Below are 25,155 nucleotides of genomic sequence, written 5' to 3' on the forward strand. Positions count from 1 at the left end.
TTCAGATATATGTTGTCCAGATATGGACATACCAGGTCCGAAATACTTCATCTCTTTCATTGATGATTACTCACGATATATGCATGTCTACTTGCTTCATAATAAGTATGAAGCATTGGATGCCTTTAAAGTTTTTAAGGCTGAAGTAGAAAAGCAATGCGAAAAGCAAATTAAGATCGTGAGAACAGATAGAGGTGGAGAATATTATGGTAGATATACTGAGGATGGACAAGCCATGGGTCCATTTGCGAAGTTTCTTCAAGATAATGGGATAGTTGCCCAATATACCATGCCTGGTTCTCCGGACCAGAATGGGGTGTCAGAAAGAAGAAACCGAACTTTAATGGACATGGTTAGGAGTATGCGTAGCAACTCCAAACTTCCAAAGTCCTTGTGGACTGAAGCTCTTAAAACGGCAGCGTATATATTGAACCGTGTTCCAACCAAGGCTGTCCCAAAGACACCGTTTGAATTATTTAAAGGTTGGAAACCGAGTTTGCGTCATATACGCGTTTGGGGATGCCCGTATGAAGTAAGAGTTTACAGTCCACAAGAAAAGAAACTAGACCCTAGAACTATAAGTGGGTATTTCATTGGATATGCCGAAAATTCTAAAGGGTATAGGTTCTATTGTCCATCTCATAGCACTAGGATTGTGGAATCAAGAAATGCAAAGTTTCTTGAAAATGACTTGATTAGTGGGAGCAATCAATTTCAGGACACTGGTTCTGATAAAAGTCAAATTGATGCTGAACCGTCCACTTCAAGTGACAGATTGATTGTCATTCAGAGTGCCCCTCAAGATCAAATGGGTATTAGACAATCAGTTGTTGAAGTTCCACAAGCGGCCAATAACAATCTAGTAAATAAAGATGTTCAAAAATTTCCAGAAATTGTTGAACAAATGGTTGAGCAACATGATCCTCCGAAAAATGTTGAACCAACATTAAGGAAATCTACTAGAGAGAGAAGGTCAGCTATACCTAGTAACTATGTTGTATATTTACAAGAATCGGACTATAATATTGGTGCTGAAAATGATCCTGAAACGTTTTCACAAGCCATGAGTTCTAGAGAGTCAAATTTATGGTATGATGCTATGATAGATGAGATGAATTCAATGGCATCTAATAGAGTTTGGGATCTTGTCGAGTTGCCTAATGGTTTAAAAGCCATTGGTTGTAAATGGGTCTTTAAGACAAAGAAAGACTCATTAGGCAACATTGAGAGATATAAAGCTAGACTCGTTGCCAAAGGATTCACTCAAAAGGAAGGAATAGATTACAAGGAGACTTTTTCCCCTGTATCTAAGAAGGATTCTCTTCGCATCATCTTAGCATTAGTTGCTTATTTTGACTTAGAACTACATCAAATGGATGTGAAAACTGCATTTTTGAATGGAGATCTAGAAGAAGAGGTTTACATGAAACAACCAGAAGGATTTTCTTCTAGTGGTGATGAGCATTTGGTATGCAAGCTTAAGAAATCCATTTATGGACTCAAACAAGCTTCCCGTCAATGGTATTTAAAATTTCATGATGTCATCTCTTCTTTTGGATTTGTAGAGAACATTATGGATCAATGTATATACCAGAAGGTCAGTGGGAGTAACATTTGTTTCCTTATTTTGTATGTGGATGATATTTTACTTGCTGCCAATGATAAAGGTTTGCTTTATGAGGTGAAACAATTTCTCTCTAAGAGTTTTGATATGAAGGATATGGGTGACGCTTCTTATGTCATTGGCATTAAGATTCAAAGAGACAGAGTTCGTAGAATTCTGGGCTTGTCACAAGAGGCTTATATCAATAAGGTCTTAGAGAGGTTTCGGATGAAAGATTGTTCACCAAGTGTAGCACCTATTGTGAAGGGTGATAGGTTCCATTTGGAACAATGCCCGAAGAACGACTTTGAAAGGGAACAAATGCTTAATATTCCATATGCTTCCGCTATTGGAAGCCTAATGTATGCTCAGGTTTGCACACGGCCTGACATTGCATTTGCTATTGGAATGTTAGGCAGATATCAGAGTAATCCAGGTATGGAACACTGGAAAGCTGCAAAGAAAGTAATGAGGTACCTTAAAGGAACCAAAGACTACATGCTTATGTATAGGCGAACTGAAGATTTAGAGGTCAAAGGTTACTCTGATTCAGACTTTGCTGGTTGCGTTGATTCAAGAAAATCAACATCCGGTTACATTTTCATGTTAGCCGGCGGGGCTGTTTCTTGGAAAAGCGCAAAGCAAACCTTGATCGCCACTTCCACAATGGAAGCTGAGTTCGTATCTTGTTTTGAGGCTACATCACATGGTGTATGGATGAAGAGTTTCATTTCTGGGTTGAAAATTGTGGATTCAATTTCTAGACCACTAAAGATGTACTGTGACAATTCAGCTGCTGTTTTTATGGCTAAGAATAATAAAAGTGGAAGTCGAAGTAAGCATATCGACATTAAGTACTTAGCCATAAGAGAACGCGTTAAAGATCAAACAATTGTTATTGAGCATATTAGCACTGAATTGATGATTGCTGATCCGTTGACTAAAGGCATGCCACCGTCAAAATTTAAGGATCATGTAGAAAGTATGGGACTTGGTTCCCATATCTGATTTTCGTTGTAAGAACGATTTTAGTTTTTTGAAACTCTATGTATGATATTTTCTCATATTTGATCTCTAAAGTGTATACATTTGCTTTTGAGAAATATCAATTAAGTTTGGAACTAGAATAAACATAAATGATATGAGTTTATTCATTAAGTTATATGATTTGGTTAGAGACATAATACATCGTGATACATAGAAGATAATATTCAATTAAAGAGGACTTGTCGCTATGATCCGTGTGTTTTTGTTTCTTATTATTGTAAGTGAAAGAATATGTCGACCAAGTGGGAGAATGTTGGATTTTTCCCTAATTAAGTTATTTATTTATTTAAATAAATAAGTGGTAATTACCCACTAAGTGCACATAGTGGTAATTACCCATTAATCAGAAAATGGTCTTTATTCTTTCCCTTAATTTTGGTAACTGCCCATTATGAGTGAGTGGAGGAGCAGTTTTTGTTTTGCACGTTCAGTAACTTCTTGATGGCAGAAGTTATATAAAGGAGTGCAGTTCATTTGTTTTGGTTCCCTAAGCCTAACATCTCTATTCAGAAGACTTACACCATCAAAGTGAGATTGTGGAAGGTTTAGAAGAGCCTCAACTTCTTCAAGCAGGAGCAATGGCTGGAGGTATGCCTTGATCCTTTAATTTACGTTTCCGCTGTTTAAGTAGTTATTTCTTTTTGTTCTTTATGAAATAACTTACAAAAACAACACTTATAGTGAAAGAACGATCTTGCAAATATAAAGGTGTTTGTTGGAATGAGGTAACAAGAAACTTCAAAAGGTTATGAAGCTAACTTGAATTTGAATAAGAAGGGTCATTGTAATGAGAAAAAGAACAAATATGGTTTTAACAATGCTGTTTCTATTGAGACTACGGTTCAACTCTCTTTGGCAATAACCTCTCATTATAATTTATACTCAGTATACCTACCTTATTAAAATAAACAACTACTTTATTAAATTGAAAAGCAGAAATAAAAAAACAAATATTCGTAACTACACTTTTTTTATTTTACTAATGTAATGTAACTACTCTTTCTAAATTTATATACTTGCGGTTTTTTAATATGGACAAATTAAAGTATAGTCATAAATTCAAACCAAATGAATTAAGTACAATGGCAGTGTGGTGGGTGGGTGGTAGTAGTGATGCTTTGCTCTCTTGTTTGACACATCCTTCATTGTTCTTTGACTATTTAGTAGTAATAAATTCAAACCAATGAATGCTAGAATTTAATGTTGGTGGGTACTTCTACATTGGTAACTAAGGCCATAATACTTGAACCTAAATCAAGATCAACAAGTTGAGGTGTCAACGACACATGAGCTGCAAAACATAAGAGTTAAGAGTTAAGACGTCCTACTTTGTTTAAAAGTTTTGAAGGAGGCTTACAAATATATTTTCTATTTTTTCTTACCAGTTTAATGTTAAAAGTATTATAATAACATAAATTGAACTTGATAGTATTCAAAATTTTCCTCCAATACAATTTGTTAGTTCCTCTAAATTACGAGGATTTTGTATTATACAAAAAACTAAACCCCTCTGTTTTGTGCGCATAGAGACGTGATATGATTAAAAGTTGGATAAAGATATGATATGATAGTGACGTGATAGACACTTACCTATATCATGTATGTGTTTGGTGCACATTATAGGATAATAAATTATAGTGACGGCTAAATCCTAATTGAAAAAAGTCGATTGAGATACTTTGAGAAAGAAAAAAGATTAAACACAAAAAATAGAATCGATTGAAAATTAAGCACAAGATAATAAACGATTCGAATAGAAACAAAAAATGAAACACGAAGCCCAAAATAAGAAGCTAAGGCAGTGTGGTGTGATTTGGTGTTTGAAAAATTGGTGGTAAGCTATAAATTAGACGTTGGTCAGCAATATGATATTGTTGTGCCTATACCTTTGCAAATGGTAAGCTAAGTTTTATCAATTGGAAATTAAGAAGCACCAAATAGAAAATCGATTGGGAAGAGAATAAAAAAATGAGAAACGAAACAACATGAAGAAAGGTATAAGCAGAACAAAAAAATTAGGAGAAAGAAAGAACTGAAACATGATTTTGGAAGAGAACCGTTATAGAGGGTGGGAGTTGAAGAAGGTTTTCATAAACAGGAGAAGCGCGTGTGATAGCTTTGTGCTATTAGGTTGTTAACCTACCAAAAACTATGGATAAAAATAACAAAGGGTGAGTATGATAGGAATGTAAAATAGGTTTAAATTATCATTTCATATTGGTGCACCAAACAACGTATTTAATCAAGATATGATAGTTTTATCATACCTTGTCTTCTTATCCTGTGCACCCAACGGACCCCTCCTCCCCGCTCAAAACTCTCAAGGCTTTCCATTTGCTCTTTCCTTTTTTACCAAAGTTTTCTCTTCCCCTCAAAACTCGCAAACAAAGCCTTAATATTCATTTATGAAAGAAATAAACACAACTGAAAAATATGTGTGGCCTATTAATAGAGTTCACTTATTAAAATGGACTCTACTAATCTATCATTTGTGTCTAGATCTCTTATGGTGTACTTTCGTGAGATTATAGCAACATTCTTTAAATATTTCCTATTTAGCTCATGCCGTTTTCGAAATAAAATTCCAACATAAATTTTCTTTTGGTTGACCAAATGGTGGATATATAATAGTTCAATAAGGTAGAGGAAGATTAAGAAAAACTATATACCAAACAATTAAAAGAAGTTCAAAGATAAATGCTTTATCTTTGAGGGTCCCTTTAGCTTGGACCAGTTTATGTTTTGGTCCAACTTGGACCAGTGAAATTACCTGCTATCACAGGTTCTCTTTAGGTTGTCCCATACCATACACCCTATAACCCAACAACAAGCTAGTAAACCCTTTATCTCATTTAATTTATATAAAGTTATTTTTTTCAGATCTAATTTACAGATCCAATCAATCGTGAATCAAACAAAGATAGTTCAAAGAAAATTTTCTTCACTCCATTAACTTACAACCAATATACAGAAGCAACTACATCGCCAAAGTGAAGTCATGAATCTTTTGTGTCTCTACCCTCCATGATAAACACGTTGAACTCCACTTCCCCCCAATCTTCACATCCGATTTTCCAACAAAACAAAGAAATCATGGGTTTTCAATGCAAATCAATAATCTAAGCTGTGTTCTACGAATCGGTGGCTGCTGTACTGTGTTCGTAATATCACGGGTATGTCGCAATTTCATTTTTTTTCCCCAATTAATTAACTGTATGTTTAGAAGTTGTATTGTGTTGTGTTTGTAATACCCGTGTTCGTAATACCCATGAAACGGTGGCTGATGTATTGTGTTGGTTTAGAAGCTGAACTTTTTCCCAAATAATCTGAGTTGTTGAAATACTGAACTATAGTTTTTCCCAATTTAAATTTTTCCACAATTTAAACTTTGTTGTTGGTTGAAAATTAATGGAATTGAAGAAATTAGTTTCTAGTTTTTTAAGTTGCTAGCTGTAGAAAGAATCAAATGAATAAATTATATGAAAAATTTATGTCACTTTGATTAAGAGTTCATAGATTTCTTCACTTTTATGTCGTAATTTCAACTTTTATCCCAATTATTTCACTGTTATCTTTGTAAGGCACACTTTTTATGTCATTGTCTACTTCTATTATTTTCCAGAACTTCTATTAAATTTGTTTAAATGTGTGAATTTGTGTAAAACATGCAGGGTTATTTTGATAAAGTTGAAGTGTTGGTTCTTGAAAAGAGATTGAAATGGAGGATGTTGATTCTGAATCTGTTACTCACCCAGTCGATTCACCACAGGTTTGTATTGTCTCCTCCTTATATTTGACTTTTGTATGTTGTGATTAGTTGTTAAAAATATTAAAATTTCAATTGCTTATTATGTAGGATTTGGGAAATTTGTTATTGTCTGAGGATGAGAATGAGCATAGTTATGATCCTGGAACAACAGAAGAGGTTGCAGATGGCACTAATGGTAACAAATTTGAGGAGGCAACTGCCGTGAATTGCTTGGAAGACATTTCAAGTATCAATTTCGAAGAGTTGAGTATAGATGATTTATGGAGATATCATTTTGTAGATGTTGGTGTGGCGTTTCTATTTTACAATTGGTATGCGAGTTTTCATGGGTTTGCTGGCCGCAAAAGCAAAGTTGTAAGGAACAACAAAGGAGACCTAATTCAGCAGACCTTTGTATGTTATAGGCAAGGGATTAGTAAAGAGAAAAGTGGCCCATCCACAAGCCGAAAACGTGTGCCAAGAGCTCGTGTGAGGTGCGGTTGCGAAGCAAAGTGTCGCGTGCATATTGATGTAAATAGTGGTCGGTGGTACATGAAGTTTTTTGACGATGAACATAATCATTCAATGTTGGATGACCAATTCAAGGGAATGCTTCCGGCACATAGGAAGATGACAAATTATGATATTTGGCGAATGAGCAACATGCGACAAGTTGGTATCAAGACAAACCATATTTTTGGTTTGTTTGCTAATGAAGCTGGTGGATTTCAAAAAGTTGGTTTTCGGAAGCAAGATATGTACAATGAACAAGAGAGGCAGCGATTAACTTCTTCTAAAGATGCCAAAGCCGCGTGTGAATATCTTGAAAGCTTGTGCGTTAGCGATGAAACAATGTTTTGGCGGCATAAGGTTGATGATAAAGGAAGGCTTTCACATTTGTTTTGGTGTGACGGTGCTGCACAAAGAGATTATGAGATTTTTGGTGATGTAGTTGCTTTTGATGCCACATACAAGAGGAACAAGTATTTGTGCCCATTGGTTGTATTTTCTGGAGTGAATCACCATAATCATAGTATTGTATTTTGTGCTGGTATTGTTTGTGATGAAACAGAACATACATACGTGTGGTTACTTGAACAACTATTGGAAGCAATGGGTGGGAAAAGTCCTACGTCAGTCATAACTGATGGTGACTTGGCAATGAGAAAAGCTATTGGAAAAGTTTTCCCCAAGTGTCACCACAGATTGTGTGCATGGCATCTGCTACGTAACGCTTCGACCAATGTCAACAATAATCAATTTGTGCTAAAATTCAGAAATTGTATGTTGGGTGACTACGATGTTGGGGAGTTTAAGCGTAAGTGGGATATGATGGTCACTGAGTTTGGACTGGAAAATCACAAATGGGTTAAGGAAATGTACGATAAGCGTCATATGTGGGCTACTGCCCACATCCGTGGTAAATTCTTTGCTGGATTCCGTACAACTTCTCGATGTGAAGGCCTTCACGCACAATTTGGGAGGTATGTTAACTACCAAAACAATTTGCTTGATTTCTTGAAACAATATTTTAGATGTTTGAATTACATGAGATTTAGGGAAGTAGAAGCAGATTTTGGTTCTAGTCATGGTGAACCTGTTTTAGAAACACCTTTGCCTATACTTGAGAGTGTTGCTGGTGAGCTGTATACAAGGGAGATGTTTCTCTTATTCCAACCAATTCTACGGAGAGCATGTTCATGCACTGTTATTGATTCTAGGAAAACTTTAACTTGTTATGTTTATACGGTCAGTAGATACCCAAGAGCACATGTAATATGGCAAGTTTCATTTTCTCCAACTAGTCTCACCTTCAAGTGCTCATGCGAAAGGTTTGAGTCCCTCGGCATCGCATGTGAACACGTGATAGCCGTTTTGGTGTATTTGAACATCGTAACCTTGCCGGATAGCCTTGTTTCAAAAAGATGGACCAAAAATGCAAAAGATTCAATCACTGTTTGTACACCTAAAAATGATGTTTCAAATGATCCTACCATGGTAAGTCAGTTTACACATGTGGTTGAACTATGTAAGAGGATGGCCGTGGCAGCTGTGAAGTGTGGGAAGCCTACACTTTTGCGTAGTACATTTGATTTAATTGAATCTCACACCAAGGTTCTAGAAAATGCATGCAAGGACGTTGATTCATCATATGTACCTAATATTGCCTTTGTTGAGGAGACACTGCTGAATCCAAATAGGGTTAGAACTAAAGGATGTGGTGCAACACCGTCAACCGCAAAAACCAAACAAAGGGACCATGGTAAAAAAACACAAACTTGTGGTATATGTAGGATTGTAGGTCATAATCGCAAGTCTTGTCCGGTTCTATCTCAAAATCCATTTGGTAATCAAGCTGAATCCAATGCCATTGATAATGGACACATTGATGAGAACGAGGAGTTTGGCGATATCGGAAATGTTGATATGGTTAGTTCTTTTTCACAAACGTACAAGATATTTATGATGCATTATTTTGTAGTTGTTAAAAATGGTTGACACTCTGTTTGTGTTTGTAAATTTGCAGGGTATGTATTGAAGATGCAAATGTGTTGGTGATTCTGTTTAACTACAATGCTATGGAACATCTATTTTATCATTAGTTGTCAGTTTTTTATTCAGTTTAATTGTAGTAGTACCTTGGTTGGTAAGCATTAAATTAAGGCATAGTGCCATAAACCATTTATTTTATCTTTGTTTGTGTACACTTGATGCAAGCATTAAATTAAGGCATGGTGCCATAAACCGTTTATTTTATGATTATTCGTGTGCTTGTGATTATAATTGGTCAACAACATTGTTCTTAAAACTGTATCAGTACATCATTCTTTATTGAACAGCTCAATGAAGTTGATATGGGACTGACTTGAAGAACTATTATCAACATAGGTTTCATGAAGCACAACCCTCGTATCTTCAATCTCAGCAGCATGAATCATGATCATGTCGTTGACATCCTCTTCGATTTTACCAAATCTGCTATCAAAATCAGACTCAAGGGGTATCTCAAGAGATGAATCTTCTTTCATTGGTTCACACCACTTGTAGAACTTGCATCTGTTGAGTTTGCAAGCATAGTGGAGTCTGTTCAGATTTGGAATTGTATCTGATACCAAGATCTCACAAGGTCTGCCACAAAAACAATCCTTGTTTGCATATCTCAGAGATTCTGGATGGGTTGAGATGTTAGCTGAGGTTGCACCCAAAGGATGGGTTGAACTGTTAACTGAGGTTGAGGTTGCCATTGAAAGAAAAATGTTTCTGAGGTAGTTTGGGGATAAGGAGAAGTTCTGTGAAGTAGTTGGATAAAGGATTGGTTCATTTAGCTATGAGAAAGCCTTATAAATAGGTGAGAAAGCCTTTGATGGTTTGTAGACAAATTTAACCCTAACCATAATATATTATAAAATATTGGTTCATATTTAACTAAATAATAATTGTTTAAACAAAATGAAAGAATAAAATAGTAAATTCTTCAATATAGTCCAGGAAATTAAATTAATATTCCAATCTACATCCCCTAACTAAGAAATTTAAGCTGAATTAGGGAACTCACCTCAAATTAGCTTCTTTTGATGTCTATGGCCTTCAACTTCGATTTTACCACCTTGCCTTTTCCAATTCCTTCTATATTGATCCCTGTCATCACAATTTTCAATTAATACAACAAACATTAAACACAAATCATGAGATTTTGAGGGAAAAGTTGAGACAGATATGGGAGGAAAGTGGCTCGGCCACTTAAGAGAAGAAAGGGAGAAAGAAATCCTAGCTTCTACCATCAAAGGCTCTTACCATTTTTAAAACATGAGAGAGAGAGGGAGGGAGAGATGACGCCATTGATACCATCTTCTTCCACTCTAAGAATCCGTAAGGACCCGTTAACCATTGCCGCATACTCGTTTGCAACGAATTTTCCAAGGTTGCGATTGGCTTCGTGAGGATGGGTTCGTTGGGAAGGAATGGTGCGATTTGGGAAGGAATTGTTTGGGTGCCATATTCCCTCGTCAAATTTATTTAGCTGCAAGGATTTGGGTGCTTGATTGGTTGACACTTGTGGATGGGTGTTGTTAAGGACGTTTGATAATTTATATTTACATATGTAAAAGCAATTTAGATCTTAATTATCCAAACATCATTTTTTTTATATGAATCACTTTTACAAATCTGTTTAGTTGTATTTGTTTATTTCTATGAAGCCCCGATACGGATACAGATACGGGTACGATACGATACGGGTACGCGAATACGTCAAAAATTTCAAATTTAGGATACGATACGGCTTGGATACGTTTACAATTTTTTTAATATATATATATTAGACATAATTGCACAAAAAATAAATAGCGTGAAATCTTAAAACTAATTACACCAAGTCAAAATACAATGGACCATTCACCAACTAAGATATCCTTTAAACCAAAACATACCATATAAACAACCTGCACTATGATGATACCAAGGTAGTATGAAGATAGTCACCCTTTTCAAGTAATGGCCAATATAATGATCCCAATTTACAAAAATTAATACTTGTGATCAAAATACAAATAAAAATTTTAAATAAAAATTAAATTAAATCATTCGGATACTTCTGGGATACGTATCCGGGAGTATCCTTAACGTATCCTTAAGGTATCCAATATATTTTTAAATAAAAATTAAATTAAATCATTCGGATACTTCTGGGATACGTATCCGGGAGTATCCGCGGAGTATCGGTATCCGATACGTATCCGACACGGGTACGACACCATTTTGGAGTATCCGGGCTTCATAGGTTTATTTACATATGTATTTTTTAATGTATTTTTTGGTCCCTATTTTTGGTCACCCTAATTTTTAATAAAATGTGTAAAATATTCTAAAAAAAAATTCTTAAAAAAAAATTTTGAACGGTCAAGTTTCTATATCCTTTTAGGTATAAGAAGGTCATTTTGAACGGTCGGATTGATCGTACTTGTTGCCGTTCAGATGATAGGCACGTTTAGGTCCCCGAAGTAAACTAGTTCCTAAGTTGACTAGTTTCTGAGGGGATAGTTTGTCCGATCGACTTACCTCCGGCAACCCGATCTAAAAAATTCAAGTTTCTATATCCTTTTAGGTATAAGAAGGTCATTTTGAACGGTCGGATTGATTGTACTTGTTGCCGTTCAGATGATAGGCACGTTTAGGTCCCCGAAGTAAACTAGTTCCTAAGTTGACTAGTTTCTGAGGGGATAGTTTGTCCGATCGACTTACCTCCGGCAACCCGATCTGAAAAATTCAAGTTTCTATATCCTTTTAGGTATAAGAAGGTCATTTTGAACGGTCGGATTGATCGTACTTGTTGCCGTTCAGATGATAGGCACGTTTAGGTCCCCGAAGTAAACTAGTTCCTAAGTTGACTAGTTTATGAGGGGATAGTTTGTCCGATCGACTTACCTCCGGCAACCCGATCTGAAAAATTCAAGTTTCTATATCCTTTTAGGTATAAGAAGGTCATTTTGAACGGTCGGATTGATCGTACTTGTTGCCGTTCAGATGATAGGCACGTTTAGGTCCCCGAAGTAAACTAGTTCCTAAGTTGACTAGTTTCTGAGGGGATAGTTTGTCCGATCGACTTACCTCCGGCAACCCGATCTAAAAAATTCAAGTTTCTATATCCTTTTAGGTATAAGAAGGTCATTTTGAACGGTCGGATTGATTGTACTTGTTGCCGTTCAGATGATAGGCACGTTTAGGTCCCCGAAGTAAACTAGTTCCTAAGTTGACTAGTTTCTGAGGGGATAGTTTGTCCGATCGACTTACCTCCGGCAACCCGATCTGAAAAATTCAAGTTTCTATATCCTTTTAGGTATAAGAAGGTCATTTTGAACGGTCGGATTGATTGTACTTGTTGCCGTTCAGATGATAGGCACGTTTAGGTCCCCGAAGTAAACTAGTTCCTAAGTTGACTAGTTTCTGAGGGGATAGTTTGTCCGATCGACTTACCTCCGGCAACCCGATCTAAAAAATTCAAGTTTCTATATCCTTTTAGGTATAAGAAGGTCATTTTGAACGGTCGGATTGATTGTACTTGTTGCCGTTCAGATGATAGGCACGTTTAGGTCCCCGAAGTAAACTAGTTCCTAAGTTGACTAGTTTCTGAGGGGATAGTTTGTCCGATCGACTTACCTCCGGAAACCCGATCTGAAAAATTCAAGTTTCTATATCCTTTTAGGTATAAGAAGGTCATTTTGAACGGTCGGATTGATTGTACTTGTTGCCGTTCAGATGATAGGCACGTTTAGGTCCCCGAAGTAAACTAGTTCCTAAGTTGACTAGTTTCTGAGGGGATAGTTTGTCCGATCGACTTACCTCCGGCAACCCGATCTGAAAAATTCAAGTTTCTATATCCTTTTAGGTATAAGAAGGTCATTTTGAACGGTCGGATTGATCGTACTTGTTGCCGTTCAGATGATAGGCACGTTTAGGTCCCCGAAGTAAACTAGTTCCTAAGTTGACTAGTTTATGAGGGGATAGTTTGTCCGATCGACTTACCTCCGGCAACCCGATCTGAAAAATTCAAGTTTCTATATCCTTTTAGGTATAAGAAGGTCATTTTGAACGGTCGGATTGATCGTACTTGTTGCCGTTCAGATGATAGGCACGTTTAGGTCCCCGAAGTAAACTAGTTCCTAAGTTGACTAGTTTCTGAGGGGATAGTTTGTCCGATCGACTTACCTCCGGCAACCCGATCTGAAAAATTCAAGTTTCTATATCCTTTTAGGTATAAGAAGGTCATTTTGAACGGTCGGATTGATCGTACTTGTTGCCGTTCAGATGATAGGCACGTTTAGGTCCCCGAAGTAAACTAGTTCCTAAGTTGACTAGTTTCTGAGGGGATAGTTTGTCCGATCGACTTACCTCCAGCAACCCGATCTGAAAAATTCAAGTTTCTATAAAACATCACATTTTATTTTCTTTTTTTAGGGATTGAATTATTTACCCATGTACATTACTAGATTCTTTAATTACATTGTCAAAAAATCTTTCTATGTTCAACGTAATTTAAAAAGTCTAGGAAAGAGATAATTTTTACTAATTCAACGTAATTTAACGTAATTTACCCATGAATTATTTACCCATGCAACAGTAATTTATTTGTCTAAACGTAATTTACTAGAGACAATGTAATTATGCTTCAACGTAATTTATTTGTTTCTTTTCAAAATAAACAAATAAATTATTTGTTTCTTATGAATGTACTCCCTCCGGTCTCAAATGTAAGAAACTTTTCACTTTTTTAGTTCATTCAGTAAATGATGTATGTGGTCTATAATAAAGACCACATACATCATTTATTGAATGAATCTACAAAGTGTAAAGTTTCTTACATTTGAGACCGGAGGGAATACAATTTATTTATTCCATGCTTCAACGTAATTATTTGTTTCTTTTCAAAATAATAGTACAAAAGCCAATGCAACAATCCATAAATAAGAGAGCCCAAAAATTGAAGCTTGGAATTGGAGTTGGAGTTGGAGATAATCCGCTGTAGCATGATCTATGTAAACTTGGAATTGGAGTAAACTTGCTTGAAGGGTTGCCAACCATAAATCTGGTCCATTCCAATATTTTAGTATTAAATCCATGGCCAATATTGAATTGGTCCAAGTTGGACCCAAAGAGTTGGTGGTCCAAACTAAAATTTACCTATCTTTGAATTCAATACATGAGATAAACTTACGTTGTCTCTGATCCATGTAATTGACACTACCAACAGGACAAAGCTTTGTTATTAAATGAGCAGAGATGGCTTTGTGGGTTGGAAGGAGGGGTGGCAACATAGAGCACCATTTATTTAGGGGTATTGAAATTATTATTTTTATTTAGTAGTTAGACTATATAGATATATTTCTTTTCAACTCGCTTTGATTAATTCTATTTAAAATATATTTTTAGAGAATATTGATTACAAATGAATCTTTAACAAAATAAATGCAAGAAATTGAAAGACATTTGAGTAATTAAAAGGGCGCAACTTTATTGGTTCGTCCAAGAAATCGAAAATCTTAGGACCGACCCTGTTTGTGAGTATATAATGAAGTATTTACAGGTACATCTTAATTTTTTTTGGAAGGAAAAGACAATACTATATCTTAAAATTTGAGTTAATTCTAACTAAACCTCAACACAATTGGTTTGTAGACGATGGAAGCCTTCCATTTATAAACATATTTCCAGTCAATATTTAGTATTTACAAGCATATCCCTACTATAATTTGTGAGCGAATCACTAGTTTAGTCCTTGATATTGTAGGCATCAGATCACACATTCAATGAAACGTTAAAACGATCCATGAAATTGAAATCATCGATAACATTTATTCTTTTGGGCTGATTAGTTTTTTCTTCGATATCATCCAAGAGGGACTATTGTGATTGATGTTTTCTGATTTCAATGTTTTTTTTGGAATTTAATTGTCTGACCCCTTTAATTTGAAGGATTAATTGATGGTTCACTAACACATTGGAGTTATATTTAGGTTTAGGTTTACAATTTAAATGGATTGCTTGTTTAGTTTATCATATAACTTCTGTTTCTCTTGATCTACAAGTCAGTTTTGCCCCCGTAAAGCACCACGAAGAAAAGGAAAAAAAAATAAACAGGTTGGCGTTGCCATTTGTGGTATGAGTACATGTTTGAATCGATGGTGAGTTTAGAAAAATCATGTTGGCACCCTGGTTTGCCTTAAAAAAATAGTTAGACTGCTTTTTCAATACTTGGATTTGATACAACAATTGCCTCTTTATAACTTGGATGGGCTATTGACTATTGTCATCTCTTCTCTTTACCGCGTAATTACAGACAATAATTTCATATCCCGTTTAAAAAGGGACCAAAGTGAAGAATGAAACTTTTCTTTCATAATCACAGCCGATAAAGAACAAAAACGATTCTTCGATTGGAGTAAAAATGAGTGATTTGTTCTTAAATTCTATATTGCACCTATGGATTCTAATGTGGTCATTACTAATTTTGAGCTTCTTAATCAATGTATGGAAAAAGTATCCTTCTTCAAAATAAACAAATAATTCGCCATCCTCCACTTCATCGTCAGTTACGTATATAAGATTATCCATGTCACCCAAATTGTAACCTCTTAGGAGGACCAAGGTATCTGATCACTTCTCCCAACCTATTGTACACCCTTATAAGAAATATGTTATATTGGACATAAGTTAAATTTATCCAAGCACCTAAAAGCAAGCCCTGGTGTTGTCCAATCTTAGCCAAACCTTGAATGAAGTAAACCTTTTCATCTTCATTCTTAACATCAACCTCAAACTCATTTCCACAATGACATGATTTGGTACGCACGAATAATAATCAACGGTAATGAGTCTAGGCAATTCAGCTTTCACATACAAATATTTGTTCCTGACAAATTTTCAAAATCATCCCATGTAATGTTTCTGTCAGATGCGACCGACAAACCATCAACTTTTAAACCAAATATCATATGAATGTGCTCCAACGTTATTGTACATACACCTGTTGGAAGAATAAATGTGTGCATCTCAAGTCGCCACCATTTAAGTAATGCACAACGGGAGACGTGTGTGTAGTGGATGTGGCTTGGACATTTTGTGACAACGGGGTCTCACATAATTTATTTATTCTTCCTACACAAAATAACATTAGTTAGTAAATTAAAAGTAATAGATAAAATAAAATAAAATAAACATAAATTGTTATTAAGCAAATAAATAAATACATTGGGTTGCTAGATACATGACAGGAAATTAAAGAGAAAGTTACTGAACTGTGCTGAGTTTGAAAGTTGCGAGTTTGCAAGACAAAAAAATGCATGGAACAAAAAATGTGCCTTATTTTCACGACTTAAACTTTGTCACTGTCTTTTAATTTTTTTTCAGCTTTTTCTTTCTCTCCCAACAAAAAAGTAAGAAAAAAAGAGTGGCATATGAGTTACAATAAAATATGCATGCATTCAGTAGCACTAACTACAAAAATTCACAATCCAAAACAAATAAATTTTGATATGTAACTCGAATGGCTTCGGAGGGTTATTTTTTGAAAGTTTTTTCTATATATTTGAGGCAATATTTTGATTCGGAGGGCAGTGACCGGTGATGATCGAGAATTGCATGAGTTATTGATATCTCAGTGTTTGATATTTGTTAACAGGTGTGAACAGAATTGTGTGGAGCAAGCTTATATAGCAGGAGAGTTAGAACCTGAAATAGAGAGACGGAACGCAACAACAGAGTAACCAAACCAAATGCCAAAGCTAACTCTATAGAAAAAGACTCTTTCAAACAACCAAACCAGGACAGAAGAACCACAAAACCATACTTCAAACAAGCAACTTAAAACCACGACAGTAAGACAGCAGAAACGCAACAACAAACAGACCGCAGTAAACTGCCAACAAAACGATACCATCCCGAGCCACCTAAGAAATTGCATTACCACACACTGCAACTACAGCCCTGAACTCGAAACAACGTCGACACTGCAGCTGCAATTCTGCATCCGCACCTGCAAAACCATTAATCAATCTCTGCTCCCCTTTTACTCAGTAGGAATTATTCCTATTAATGTTGTACCAATGCCACAATCCTCAGCCATCATTAGGTCGCAAAGAATTAGGCCTTTTGCTTTATTGATACTAATTGCTATTCATTGATGTTCTCAACATATATCGACTTTCGATTTTTCCTTTCCTTTCCTTTTCATCATTGGAAGTTACTTCCAAGGTGATGGTCTATGAATATCACTCATAGTAACTATTAATTACTGCAAGTCAAAATAGTCATAATATAACTATAGTACAAACAAAATATTTGATTAACTACTGCCAATCAAACTGATAATAATTGTACGCACATAATATTTGAATAGACATACATGAAGGCACTCATAATTGAAATTACAAATAACATAATCATTCTAAGCATTATAACATACACATATAGACTATGAGTTAGATGGATGACCACCTCTTCAATCTTCTGCTCTCAACTCGTGCTTCAGATCTCCAAAATTTCGAACCCTTGTTTATGAAATAGGTTAAGCTTAAATAGGAAAATTCTGTGACCAAAATCGTGTTATGATTTTCAGTAATCGTGCCACGATTTCAAATCTAAAATCCTTCTTCAACCATCTTCAAAATCCTCACTGAATATAGATCTCAAGATATCCCAAGCTTCTTTAGCAATTTTGCACAACTTAATTCTATCAAGTGCGTCATATCTACATAGAAGTCGAATCGCATGCAATGCCTTATCATTATTTTTTTTCCATATTTGATTGTTGATGTCAGGATCACCCTCAATTGTGTTGTCCCATAAACCTTCTTCATTCAAATAGTCTATCACTTGGATGCTCCAAGTTTGATAGTTGTCTCATCTTACAGCTTCAAGAGCAATTCTAGTAGATGCAATGTTAGCAGCTGCCATGATGACCTGTTGCCATTGTCGGTTTTGGAAAGAGATAAAAAAAACATCAGATATACTGTGGAATAATTAAAAACAGAACACAGGCAAACATATCATGAACTAGCCAATACTCGAATGACCATTCACTATACTATACACATTTTCAAGGTCTAGGGATTCATGTATTTTCTTGTCCTCAACAAAACGAACGCATTAGAAAATGATATACGACCCTGATTCTAACCGCAACATCATCTTTTCTGGTATCTCTACGACCATGATTAGGATTCCATCATACATATTTAACCATGATTCTATATTAACAAGGATATGTTAATGCTCATCATCTCAATATATTTTATTCTTGCGTTAATTGGTTTAAAAAGTTTGTTGAAAAATGAATCAAACCAAAATTCATTATAAAAAAGGGTAAAAGTGGAGTTGGGATTATAAAACAAAAAATTGAAAAAGTGAGAATATATCTCACAAACAATTCAAGGACTACAAGATTAGCGAGCAGTTTCATTTTAGTGTGAGCAAGCAGTAACACAAACAAGGACAAATTTATTAGAATAATACTGTCATGTTCAAATTTATGCAACAAGGACAACACACATACACATGTTAGCAAGCAATTTCTCAACTACCAAAAATAATAGTTGATACAAACTAACAGCAGTAACACAAACAAAACAATATGACAGAAATTACGAACTAGTACACAACAAAATCCAAAAATACAAATTATAGAATAGGAAAGCGATTGTGTTGGAAAGCTTTACAACTTTAGAATAAAAGTGATGACTTAAGAAAAAGGTCATTGGAGTCTTTATATTCATCTTAAATAGAAGGGGAAAAAAAACAATGAAATAGATTTCAAATTTTTATTCACACAAAATAAAAATCAAATATAGTAGTATTACAAAAGGACTTTGTGAAAGGAAAAAAAAAAGCATTCAATTAAATTAAATAAAACATAAAGTAATATCACACATAGTAACATCAAACAACAGTTTTTTACCAACAACAAAAAAAATAAAAAACCACATAAAACAACCTAACTGTAATATCGAAGCATAAACTAACATCCTAACTATATATAAACAAATTAATATACACATAGATGGAGAGATGATTATTCATACCTGTCAAAATATTTCAGGTCATGATGTTTTGTTGTTCCTTGCTGTCTTTATCACAACATTCACAATTGAAACTCTCAATTGCATATACATGAACGGATTTGCATTTTGGATCCAATTTTGTGTCTTGTGATGGTTGTCCATTATCTTGTGTTATAGACCTAGATAGAGTTGTGTAGAAGAAATGATGATTGGTAAGAATAAGAGTTGCGCAAAATTGAAAAAAAATCTTACATATATAAAGGAGTTTGTTTGGGGAACATTGAACACTTGATAAGAGGCTTCATAAGCTTATGAAGCTTAAAAAACTTGAATTTGAAGAAGAAGGGTATGTGTAATTAATGGGAAGAGAAACAAATATATATAGTTCATCTCTCTTTGGCGAATGAAGGGTCTATGTATTTTTTTTTTTTTTTTGAGGGAAGAAGGGTCTATGTATATGAAACACTTATTTATATTGGATTGGATATTGTTAGTGTTGATGGCAATAACTCCTCACAACTAACTTAGTACATCTACCTTATTATTGAAAAGCAAAGAACATGAGTTTGACTCACTTTCATTGAAGAATACTATGTAAGGACCTTATTCATTCATTCCTCGGACAAAGCAGTTAATAAAAATTAGGTTTAATTACACTTTTGGTCCTCGCATTTTGATCAGCTCACGAAAATGGTCCTGCCTCTTTCAAATCGAACAAAACCGTCCCTAAACTATCATATTTTTGCAGTTTTTGTCCTACCTTCTATTTTCAACTCCAGAAACTCAGAGAAATGATAGTTTTAGACCTACCCCCTATGTTCAACTATGAAATAAACAAGGAATAAAGCATGTGGGTACAAGGAATCCACTTTATTCAGCACACTAACCAAAAAAACCTTAATTTGAAACATATCTTAGAAATTAGGGTTTTTTGAGGAAATGTTGCCGTGGGTTCGAATCCTTACAATAAAAAATTTGTCAAAAAAAAAATTAAGGAAATGTTAACGAGTGTTCTTGGGACACTCTGTAAGGACCTTTAATAGTAAGTTTTTATAAAAATTTGTGTATTCAAGGCATTGAATTTATAATATTTGATTTTTTTAAAAGAATAATATCTAAATTTAGGATCCTTAAAGTGTGAACCGGAGACACTCGTTAGTAAGACCTACAAAATTAATCTAACAACTAATTAATAACATTTGTCATTAAAAAAAACGTTGATCCTTTAATTTTTCTAAATAGAAGTTTTGATTTCCATATTTTAAAAACGAATCTCGGATCTCTAATTTAACTTTTATAGAAATTTTGGTTCATCGTTTCATGTTTGGGTCATTTTTTTTGACAATGTGCCATATTCATTTATGATCTGCCATGATATGAATATTTAGTATAACCTAATAAACATTGCTACATCATAAATAAATATGTCACATCATAAAATAAAGGATCAAAAAGTTTATTTAAAAAAATAAAAAATAAAAGATTAAAAGTGCATTTAAACTTTTATAATGAGAGTGAATAAGTGATATTTTGAACTTTAATTTTTCTGAAACTCGAAGGTAGATTCATGAATCGTGATACATTTGCTTGTCGTAAAAGTACGAGTTTCTAATATCGCTTTTGATTCTTTAAATTTGACAAAAATACTTCATTTAAGTTTTTTATGTTTTAAATAGGTCATTCTTATCTTTTTAAGGACATATTTGAAATTGAAAAACGTAAAAAACTTTAAATAAGTGCATTCAATTTACAACTTAAAAGACATATTTAAAACATGAAAAAATTTAAAGGATATATTTAAAACTTATAAAACTTTAAGGACTAACATGATATTTTTTTTTGTCGAACTTAAAGACCAAAATAGAGATATTTCACCTTTGTAGTAACACCAACTGAATTTTTAACTTTATTTAAATTAGTACTAATATTACATTTACATCTAGTGCACATTCCAACTACCAGTCTCTTTTTCATCTATTATTAGTCTTCAACTACCGGTCATAGTCATAAATTCAAACTAAATGAAATAAGTGCAATGGCAGTGTAGTGGGTGGTAGCAGTAATGCTTGCTCTCTTGTTTGTAAATTCAAATCAAATCAGGTACTGATAACTTAGAAGTCTACATGATTATGAACTACTGGTAAGGTTTTTGGTCGATACTAATTTAACTGCATGGAATTTGAGTTGAGATCCTATTGATTCTTAGATATATAGGCTAGGAGATTTATTTGTGGAAACTTGACATTTCCACCACTATGATATCCATGTTAGCTATAGTATCTTAGACACAATTTATTTTCAATTCAAATAATGATGTTTTTTTTGTTTGTTGATATTCCTTTTTAAAAAAATAATCCATTGTAATTAATTATTTTGTATAGCCAGTTTTCACCTACTTTTGTTTCCTATACCAATTCCACTAACTAGCAAAGGCCCAAAGCTGATGATATAAAAAAAATTGTTTCTCTCAGCCACTAAAAAAAACCAAAATACCATTAGCGGTAGTAAATAACTGTTTACGAGTAAACGGCAATTAACTGTCGTTTCAAACCTGTCATACACGAAACTAAAACATATTCATGTTGAAAATGGTAGTTAACTGTCATTGATTCAATAGTAGTTAACTATCGTTGACATCTATTTTAATTTCCACCTTGATAGGTAGCTTTAAATTCACAATGATGATTATCCATATATATGTAAACGCGCAAATAAATTTTTTATTGCTTGCTTCATATAGTTCATGTGCTAATTAACTCCTTTACAACACTTTACGCCAGCAGAATTTGAGACCACTCATCACTATGCAGAACTAGAACAAACTTCCTAATATAAATAACCAATGCAATTTATTATACACTATAAATCTCTGCAAATTAAGAGATTAAGGACCATATATGTTTCTTACTACCACGTTTAGTTATATTGTTACATTTATTATCTACAATCTGCATAAACTTAAAAGGAGTCTTTTTGATAGAAAAACATAAAGGAGTTAAATTAAGTTATTATAACAATTACACACAAAAAAGTAAACATGATCAAATAAACAATTAAATCTTCAATACTTGGATGTAATACTAAGCTTTTTTAATACTTATATGTGATAAGTTATTATCATCTATGCACTTTCTCCAAACAACATAGTATAGGCTCAAACAAATAATAATATTACCAAATAAATAGTAGACAAGAATTTCATATCTCATTTAAAAATGGACCAAAGTGAAGAATGAAGCTTTTCTTTGACAATCAGAGTCCACTATTGCGCCTTCGATTGTGTCCAATATGCATATTAGTGAAGTTATAAGTTATATAGAGTGTAGATGAGTAGGACTCAAGAGTAAGGCTATTATTTTTCCCACTTTAATGGTTTCTCACGCGCACTATTTTTTCTCCCAAAATACTCTGTGTAGATTATATAATATGAACCATGTTTTAGATTATATAATTTAAACTGCCCTAGAGTTCAGCAAACCGTTTTAGATTCAACAAATTTTCATTATATAAAATAACATAAAAGACACGAGCTTATAAATATATCAAAAAATAATTATATGTATCATTATATCCAAAAAAATCATTATAGTTATTGATGATATACATTTCAACTAATTTGCCTCAAGGTATATGCGATATTTATCAAGTCCAAGACTTTCATCATTTTCAATATTATTGACTCCATCTCCAACCTTCTCTTCAGGGTCAAATTTTTCAACAAAGTACAAATCTTCACCTCTTTCTATCTCATAACCGATGGATATATTGCATCAAGTCCGATATTGCATCAATAACAAATAACCCTCAATGTCCCCTAGACAAATATCCAAGTTAGAAAATCTTCTATAAAAAGTGAGAAAAAATAATCGAAAACAAGTCATATATACACACAAAAGTTATGTATCAGTTGTAACTATACGCGAGCCCGGCCCTGTATAGTCTACGCTCTAAACATATCAGCTGTAACTATACGCGAGCCCGGCCCTGTATAGTCTACGCGCTAAACAGGTTGACCATATATATAGGCTTTTTGGGTATTGTAATAGCAAAAACTAGTCTCAGATATGATAAGATGTGTATATGAAAATGTATGCAGTACATGACCATGGCAGGTTATTGTTATCAGTATGAAGTTTCTGAACTAGATGTAACAATGTTGTTGGGTTTGATTATCTTCTTTTATTGTTACTTCAAACATGGATTCGAGCTCGTTACCAAGTATGTTATCTAGCATTGAAAGTTTTATAATGTGATTGTGATATAACTTTATTGTGCTTAACTTAGTTGTCAGACTGGAATGAACTTTTCAACTAGTGCTGATAGAAAAGAAAAATTGAAATATTATGAAGGGTTAAATATGTTTTTAGTCCTTACATTTTGCACCCCTTTGAAGAATAGTCCCTACATTTCATTAAATGTTTTGAAAATCCTCACACTTTATCTCTGTTATCAAAATTAATCACTGTTGTTAATTCTCTAACAGAATGCTGATGTGGCAGTTAGTGAGTCCCAATTATTTTAGGGTTAAATATGTTTTGGGTCCATACATTTTGCGTGACTTTGAAGAATAGTCCTTATTATTTTAGGGATGTAAGTACCATTTCTAAACTAGATGTAACAATGTTGATGAGCTTGATTATCTTCTTTTATTATTACTTTTGCAGACTACATGCTCTGCACCAAGCTCCTAATTACATATTCATGTGAAAAGATATCTTGAAAATGAGGTGAAATTTGGGTTGCAGGATATTATTGAATTGGATGATTCATGGTGCATGAAAATGTATATGACAACATCATAGTATAACCTTAACAAGAGTCTCAAACCTTAATAAACACTCAATAAACATCACAATTGCGCGATTGTATTCTCGAAAACATTACAAAACATTGTAGTCGAATGAATAAAACATTCAGAAGGTGTGGTTTTTTCTGAAAAACCAGAACGAATAAAACATTACAAATCAAGTAGGCAATTCAAACCTACACAAAGGGCAAGAATTGTCAATCACCAACCAATCACGGACACAAGTCATATGAAACATGTGTGAACATGGTATTCTAACACCAACATTGAAATCTTCAAAACAAATAGCACATTTTTCTACTTCTTCAACCTTTACCATCTTCAATCCCTCCTCAATAAATGACTTAGCCGCCGGACTCGAACCGATTATCTACTTCTTCAACCTCCATTTTCTCTTCATCTTCTTCCAAACTATCGTTCCATTGATATCCTCCGTAATCATCTTCATCATTAACTTCATAATCATCTTCATAACTTTCACTTTCAATAGCACTTGTAATAGGGGTTAAAAAGCCATTGTCTTCCTCTTCAACCTCAATTTCCTCTTCAACCTCCATTTCCTCTTCATCTTCTTCCAAATCATTGTTCCCCTGATATCCTTCGAAATAATCTTCATAATCATCTTCATAACTTTCACTTTCAACAACCCTTGTACTAATAGGGGGAACCAACACATTACTACTGCCACCCGCCACACTGCATAGTAACATAAAACATATTTATGGTTAATAAAACAGAAAGTAAGATACACACTTAGTAACATAAAACAACATTGATATCATATAACATTGATGCATACTAACGTCCTAAACTTTACACTAAAAAAAGACCGAGTATCCTTATAGCATATAAACATTGTTTACCGATATCCAAACAAAAAGGTTATTTGAAGTTGCAACAAATAATATACACACATAGAAGCTGAGAGGATTATGTATATACCTCATAAGATATGGAGAAAATTGTGTAATACGAGTGAATGCATGTAGTATTCATTGTTGCCACGAACATAGTTGCTGTCTTTGTCACAACATTCATAACTGCAAATCCCAACTGAAAGATATGAACATATTTGCTTTTTTGTATACAACTTTGTGTCATGGTGATGACTGACCATTATTTTGTGTTATAAATGTTGTTTCTACTAAGACTATGGACACGAGAATAAATGAAATAAAACCAACACAAGTTCAACTCTCTTTGCCACATGAAGAGCCTATGTATGAAGCTCTTATCTGTATTGGAAGTTGTTGGTGTCGATAGCATTCATTGATTTGAATTTACTGCCAAACAAGAGAGTAAAACATTAATACTACCACCCACCACACTGCCAAAACATTGAACACTAATACATGTGAAAAAGGTTGGTAGTTGGGAATTTGAATGTAAACTAGATGCA

At 34.1% G+C, this 25,155-nt stretch overlaps 3 protein-coding genes and 1 long non-coding RNA gene across 4 annotated transcripts in view; 1 reads left to right on the top strand and 3 right to left on the bottom strand.

Moving 5' to 3' along the window:
• LOC146913189 (uncharacterized) overlaps nucleotides 1-25,155 on the bottom strand; it is a 37,882-nt gene that overhangs the window by 6,233 nt on the left and 6,494 nt on the right. The window lies entirely within an intron of this gene.
• On the top strand, nucleotides 5,540-9,159 carry LOC146913191 (protein FAR1-RELATED SEQUENCE 5-like). The gene is made up of 4 exons (XM_085716422.1): nucleotides 5,540-5,823; nucleotides 6,322-6,419; nucleotides 6,507-8,828; nucleotides 8,926-9,159. The coding sequence occupies exons 2-4, from the start codon at nucleotides 6,369-6,371 to the stop codon at nucleotides 8,935-8,937; spliced, it is 2,385 nt and encodes a 794-aa protein (XP_085572548.1). The 5' UTR covers nucleotides 5,540-5,823; nucleotides 6,322-6,368; the 3' UTR covers nucleotides 8,938-9,159.
• Nucleotides 17,209-22,038, bottom strand: LOC146913192 (uncharacterized). The gene is made up of 2 exons (XR_015013336.1): nucleotides 18,971-22,038; nucleotides 17,209-17,852 (listed from the first exon to the last, which is right to left on the bottom strand). It is a non-coding gene; the product is annotated as an uncharacterized LOC146913192 (long non-coding RNA).
• LOC146913193 (uncharacterized) lies at nucleotides 23,754-25,036 on the bottom strand. The gene is made up of 2 exons (XM_085716429.1): nucleotides 24,699-25,036; nucleotides 23,754-24,452 (listed from the first exon to the last, which is right to left on the bottom strand). The coding sequence occupies exons 1-2, from the start codon at nucleotides 24,701-24,703 to the stop codon at nucleotides 24,101-24,103; spliced, it is 357 nt and encodes a 118-aa protein (XP_085572555.1). The 5' UTR covers nucleotides 24,704-25,036; the 3' UTR covers nucleotides 23,754-24,100.

The sequence above is a fragment of the Medicago sativa genome, chromosome 6, assembly GCF_051527215.1.
Source record: "Medicago sativa cultivar Bolivia chromosome 6, Bolivia_mono, whole genome shotgun sequence".
NCBI classification, from domain to species: domain Eukaryota; kingdom Viridiplantae; phylum Streptophyta; class Magnoliopsida; order Fabales; family Fabaceae; genus Medicago; species Medicago sativa.

Bases quoted from the DNA above. Each gene is read 5' to 3' on its own strand.
- LOC146913191 (XM_085716422.1), top strand. From the start codon at position 6,369: ATGGAGGATGTTGATTCTGAATCTGTTACTCACCCAGTCGATTCACCA. The intron at 6,420-6,506 runs GTTTGTATTGTC...CTTATTATGTAG, and splicing joins ACCCAGTCGATTCACCACAG to GATTTGGGAAATTTGTTATT.